The sequence below is a fragment of the Lipotes vexillifer genome, unplaced genomic scaffold (assembly GCF_000442215.2).
Source record: "Lipotes vexillifer unplaced genomic scaffold, Lipotes_vexillifer_v1.1 scaffold496, whole genome shotgun sequence".
Lineage (NCBI taxonomy): Eukaryota > Metazoa > Chordata > Mammalia > Artiodactyla > Lipotidae > Lipotes > Lipotes vexillifer.
The window spans coordinates 10,323,317-10,329,812 of NW_006786690.1; the positions used below are offsets into that span (position 1 = coordinate 10,323,317).

A 6,496-nucleotide genomic window follows, 5' to 3' on the forward strand; every position below is an offset into this window, starting at 1 on the left:
CCCGTGTCCCCTGCACCGGCAGGCGGACTCTCAACCACTGCGCCACCAGGGGAGCCCTCCCCTCTTTTTATTTGCTGGTGATTGTCCAGAGTCTTCTCCTTGGCTGCCTTCTCTCCTTACTTTACATACGATGCCTGCGAGATCTCCCCACACTAAAGACCTCACCCTCTAACCAGTCACTGACGATTCACAAATCTCTATTCCAGCCCCTCTGCCTTTCCTTGGAACTAGAGCCCTGCCTGATGGGCATCTCCCCTTGGGTTTCCTGAAGGCAGTTCTAATTCTTAGGTCCACAACTGAACTCATTACCTTCTTCTTACCTTCTTCTTGAACCTGCTCTCCCTTCCTTACTATCCACTTTCCCCATCTGGTTCTGTCACACACAACACCCCTACCCTAGTCCCATAGTCTCAGGACCCCTTCTACGTCCACATGGCACCCGGAGGAACCCTACACCTTAGTGAGACACCTACTACAGTGGACGGTCTTTCTCCTCTCCTGACTGTGAGTCAAAGGAGGACGAAGACTAAACTGGCTGTCGGAGCTGTTCTGTATTTAGTGCTCAGCAGGCAGGCAGTGAATGTACTGAATGAATGAGATAAAGGATTTTAGAGAATTTCTCCTTCTCGTTCTAGCCTCCTATAAGAGAAAGTATCAAAGGGTTCTTGACGATTAAAAAAAAAATAACATTAAAAATATTAAAAAATACATGTCCATTATAGGGATTTTTGAAAACCAAAATATTGAAATAATACCTAATTCCGCCATCAAAAGATAACCATTAATGTTTTGATGTATTTATTTCTAGTTTTTTCCTGTGCATACACATGCACACATGCACTCACTTTACAAAACTGAGGTCCGTGAATAAACTGCATATACAGTTCTGCATCCTGCTTGCTCTGTAACATGATGTTAGGAAAATTATCCCCATCATTAAGTATTCTTCTCGAGTTGCCATTTTAAATGGCTATATAATAGTCTCTGGGATGTACCAATAATTATCCTGCCGTTTATATGTTTATATTTCCCCCTCATTTCTGGTATTACGAATGATACTTAACATCTCTGTATGTACTTCTTTGCCCTATTCCTTTAGGATAGAGCCCTAAAAGGTAATCTCACCTCCCTCAGGTCTTTCCTCGTGTCACCTTAAAAATGTGAGCCCTCTCCCCTAATACCCTACGTTCCTCTTCCCTGTTTTATTTTTCTCCTTGGCACGTATCACTATACAAATACCACGACAGAGTATGTTATGCTGATTGTCTGTCGTCCCCACTAGAACACAGGACGGGGAATTCTGTCAACCTTGTCCAGGGCTGCACCCTCAGCACAGAAAGCAGTGCTTGGCACACAGCAGGTACTCAGGAGTGCTCTTCTGCTAGGCAGTTGATGTCTTATCACCCAATCGCTTTTCTGAAAACTTCTGAGGCTTCTTCTAGCAAGGCAAGAAAGACAAGTCCCTGTTTCTCTGTAGTCTCAACTCTCCTGAGTAATTTTCCTTCAAAAATCTTTAACAATTTGATGAGAGAAGAAAATGTTTATTTTGCTTTTCTCTCTGATTATCAGTGTGATTTATTTTTTTAAAGGTGTTTATTCGTCACTTGAATCTCTTCTCAGGATTTTGTTCATTTCGTTTTGGGGGGGAAGTTTTAAAAAATTTTTTAAAAATTGAGGTAAAATTCACATAACATGAAATTGACCATTTTAGTGTACAATTTGGCGGTATTTGGTACATTTAGTGTTGTGCAGCCCTCATCTCTATCTAGTTCCAAAACATTTCCATCACCCTCAAACTCTGTACTCATCAAGTGGTCATTCTCAAGAAGTTTTTGGTTGATCTCCTTGATTATAAGAAGCTCATTAGAAAGTGAAGATAATGATCCCTTTTATATTGGTTGTAATTACTTCCCTTATTGTTTAATCAAAAATTCTTAAGTATTTACATACAAATTTAAAACTTATAGTCAAGTTATTAAGATTTTCCAACAAGATTTTCCCCCGTGTTTTTAGCCCTTCCCTATCTTAAGATCAGATAAATATTCAGTGTATGTTCTTTAACTTAGTTTATGGGTTTTTTTCTTTTTTTCCAGTGATGTTAGTTAATTATTAATTAATTTTTTGGCTGTGCTGCGAGGCATGTGTGATCTTAGTTTCTGACCAGGGGATCAAATCAGCACCCCTGCAGTGGAAGTGCGGAGTCTGAACCACTGGACCGCCAGGGAAGTCACTAAAGGAAGAGATTAAAGCTAGTTTCTTCTCCTCTCCTGCTGTGCTCAATTTTACTCTTTATTTATATGACACCCTGAGATAAAATGGGAGGGCCATCTTGAAACAAGGTGACACTCACATACCTGGATAACATCTGCAGGCTTGTGTATGTGTTCTTTAAAGATCAGGATGGTGGGGGCATAGACATTGACGTTGTATTGCCTTGTCATCTCTTCCGCCCCTCTCAGACCGACATACACGTATCCAAATGACAAATAATCTTTATATGCGAAAGCAGTCAACTGTTAGGGCATAACAGAGAGGAAGAAATGAAACTGAGAGCACAGCATCTAAATTAAGTGTGACTTATTCTCATCAGTGGGTGGAGATGAACACTAGCTTATACAGCCCCACTCAGGCTTGCTACACCCTCGTACCCTTGTAGGAATTCTATGGTGCTCCATGAACAAAAACCGTACCAACAAAGCTAAACAACAACTAATTCTTTTTTTCAGACAGAGCAAGATATTCATCTTACTGAGATCTGCACTGGGTGGGAGGTTTGCGGAGTTACCTGTACCCTAATTATGTAAGATGGCAGTGACCATGCCAACGGTTTAGTACCTTCCTCTCCCATCTCATGTCACAGTGATAACCAGAGGTGTGCTAGATAGAAGTACATATTCAGAGGGCAGGTTTGGAATCAGACAGGCTACAAGGGAATCGATATTCAACACGGGAGACCTTGGGCAGGTTATATAACCACTCTAAGCTTCAGTAAAAGTAGGAATAATAATCTGTATCCCTGGGTTCTTCTGAAGATTAAATGCTATTATGTGTGTGGCAAGTACTAGCACAGTAATAGCATCGGTAGGTCCTCAATGTACGGTGGTTAAAGCAAATTTCTGGTCTTCAAGCATTTCTCTTGGGATGAGCTATTACTCACAAAAAAGAAAATCACCACAATAAGAGAAAACATTACCCCAGCACCTAAAGTACCTTGTAGAGCAGTGGTACAACGGGCATTTGGTCAAACAGAAGGACATGCGGTTTATTCTCTTGCTGCCAGCCAGAGAGGAATCTGACATAATTTTTATTTGTAACCTTAAATTGAATAAAGGATGTTAGTTTCAGCATTTAATTCTTAACAACTGCATTATAATCCAGTCAGGAGATAATTAAACAAAATCAAATATGTGCAAAAGATTGTTTTGTAAAAAATAAAGAATGCAGACAACTAATTTTTTGCCTTTATTTGACTAAAATTAATTAAAAGAACAGAGATGTTGATTTCATATTTTCATGTGATCCAACCCTTACAGACTGAAATCATAATCTTTTCTGAAACAATTACTGACCATATTATAAAAAAAATGAGCTTTCAAAGTTGGTTCTTGCTCAGTTATAGACTGTACTTGTTAATCTATTAGAAGATAATGCAACAACTGCTCTTTTAAAATGGCTTAAATAAAAATAAGTGGGCCCACCCCCCCATACATAAGTTCATTCACTGCCATCTGAATTGCTACTTCTGTGTTTCCCTGTTTATGCCTTAAAATAATCCCAAGAAAACAAATGAAAAACTTGAATAAATTTCTATCTAGAAAATGTTCATAGTAGTTCAAAAAGGTTTATCTTTCCACTTTGCTTCCGGAATGATCTATATAAAACCTCAATCTCATCATTTCACCCCACTGCTCAGCCCCTTTCAATGGCTCCATCACCTGCAGGCCAAGTCCAAGTTCCTCAAAGGAGACCCTCACAGTGAGATTCCCATTAACCCCTTTAGTCTTGTCTTCTCCCACTCACTAATGACGACTTCATACAAAGCAGGCTACCTCTGTATGCCTGGAACTCATTCCCTTCTTTTCTCTCCTCACCTGGCAAACTCAGTACAGGGGTCATTTCTGCCAGGAAGCCTTTCTCAAATCTCTAGGATGGGCACTCTACATATAGGATGGAAACAATCACCTACTAGACTGCGAGCTCCTTGGAAAGTGTCCTCAGCACTTATCAGAATGTCTGACATACAACAGGCATTTTAAAAAGGTTTGAGGACCTGTCAGGACAACCTATCATCATTTTAGGAGGCTGCAATGCTCTCTGACAATTTCAAGTCAACTCCAACAAACATTTCTTCCGTGGGTAATGATCCTGGTGGGACAGGCTGCGTAGGAACAGGATGGAAGTATCTGTATGTTCACTCTCCTCGGTATTTTATTAAAAGAATGAATCATTTTCATTTAAAGCAACATAAGAATCTTCTTCTAGTGCCCGTGATCTCTAACCTCAGATACTGAGGGAAAAATGCTTCTTAAATATAAAAATCATAGTTTATAGTCTGTGGGAATTTCTGCGCTTGGTTTCTCTAGCTCAATCTTTTGTTTGTGAAATTTATTCATACCGTTGCATTGCTATATGTTTTGAAAGTTCCAAAAATAATATCTGATTTCATGGAATCTGGTGTTTTCAATAGATATGACTGTTAAATATATAACCAAATGTAACTTAATTTGAGTACTCTCATAGGAAAAGTATCTTTGAACGAATAAATGCCTGAGTTGGAAAGATCTCCTGCATCCCATGTTGGGATCTAATTTTTTGTTGAGAAAAGAAGAGGTGCCCTCACTGTGGGCTCAGATTCCTGTGACAGCGTAAGTCCTCCCAGCGGTTTTGACAAGGATTCTTTCAGTCTCTCTACTTCAACTGTTTCAGTTTTCAGCCTCTGGCAGACTTCATGTAAATGATTTAGTTACCGTAATTAATTAATTCATGTGTCTTGCCCTGCCCCAAATGAGACTCAGGTCTGAGGATGCCCACAGGTAGAGTTCAGGGCAGCCAGCAGTCCCAGGAGCCTCTTAAACTATTTCTCAGCCAGGTACTTACTTTCTCCACCAAGTTCCCCGGAAGAAGACTCTCTACAAACTGTCGCAGGTTCTCGCGGACAACTGCATTATGGAAGAATGAGATTTTTCCATTTATGATTCCTAGGATAGCTGGTGTGCTGTGCGCTCCCAGGTGATGGGCCAGGCGTCTCTCGTAGCCAGCGTGGACCACGCCGATTCCTACGCCTGAAAAATATGGAAGACCTCCATGAAGACTTTTTATGCCCTCATGGCAGGTGAAGAAAGGCTGCTAAGTAATTTTCTGGTGTGAAAATGAAATCCCGACTTAGTAGGAGGGGATATCTTTCCTGATAGACTGTCTAGCATTCTATCACTGCTGGAATGCTAAATTGGTTCAGTTTTTCTGCAGAGCCATCTAGCAATGTTTAAGAAGGGCTACAAATCTTTCTACCTTTCAGTCCGTTGTTTCTAATTTGGGGAGTAGATCATGAAGAAATACTTCAAAAGAAAAGAACAATCTGTCCACAGTGTTCCTATTGATAAAGAACACCACCTGTAAACAATTCAAGGGTTCATCAACTCTGCAATGGTTGAAAAAACCTAGAATCTAACAGTGGGCTAGAATCATAGTCTTCTCACCTTTCAGAGCATGTCTCCCTTTTACATAAACTGTTTTATAGAGATTTTGTACAGATTCTCAGAAAGAGAAAGAGATTAGGTTAAAATCACTTGGTCATATCCCACATAACTATTGTTAATATTTTGGTATATATCTGTGCCTTTTCTTAACGCAAATATGTGTGTGTGTGTATGTATACACACAGGTATAAATAAAATAAAATGGGATCATCTGACACTTATTTCACTTAGTATTTGAATAACTTTTCTTGTCTTTCATTCAACCGCTGTATTTGGAGGGCTAGTTGCTCTGCTAAACATTGGAGATACAGTAAATGTTAATAGCCAGTAAATATGCTTTTTCTCTTGGGTGTCTAACAGACCTCTAAGTATAAAGTTTTCAAAAACAAACTCCTGGGCTTCCCTGGTGGCGCAGTGGTTGAGAGTCCACCTGCCGATGCAGGGGACGCGGGCTCGTGCCCCGGTCCGGGAAGATCCCACATGCCGCGGAGCGGCTGGGCCCCGTGAGCCATGGCCGCTGAGCCTGCGCGTCCGGAGCCTGTGCTCCGCGGTGGGAGAGGCCACAGCAGTGAGAGGCCCGCGTACCGCCAAACAAAACAAAACAAAACAAAACAAAACAAAACTCCTGATCTCCCTCAAACCTGTTCTGCCCTGGCTTTCACCATTTCCACTGATGGCGGCTCCCTCCTTCCCGTTACTCAGGACCAAAGTCTTAAGAGTGATCTTTGACCCCTCTCATCTCTCACACCCCCCATCCGAACCGTCAGCAAGTCCTGTTGGTCCTGTCTTCAAAATACAGC

The 6,496-nt window shown here is 41.0% G+C and overlaps 1 protein-coding gene across 2 annotated transcripts in view; it reads right to left on the reverse strand.

Annotated features, from left to right (window-relative positions):
- Positions 1-6,496, reverse strand: part of DNAJC16 (DnaJ heat shock protein family (Hsp40) member C16) — a 35,619-nt gene that overhangs the window by 12,869 nt on the left and 16,254 nt on the right. For both annotated transcript variants that reach the window (XM_007459287.1, XM_007459288.1), the window contains 3 exons: positions 5,098-5,282; positions 3,211-3,315; positions 2,355-2,513 (listed from right to left, as the gene is read on the reverse strand). In XM_007459287.1, coding sequence (XP_007459349.1) covers positions 2,355-2,513; positions 3,211-3,315; positions 5,098-5,282 — 449 coding nt within the window. The remainder of the gene's footprint in view (positions 1-2,354; positions 2,514-3,210; positions 3,316-5,097; positions 5,283-6,496) is intronic.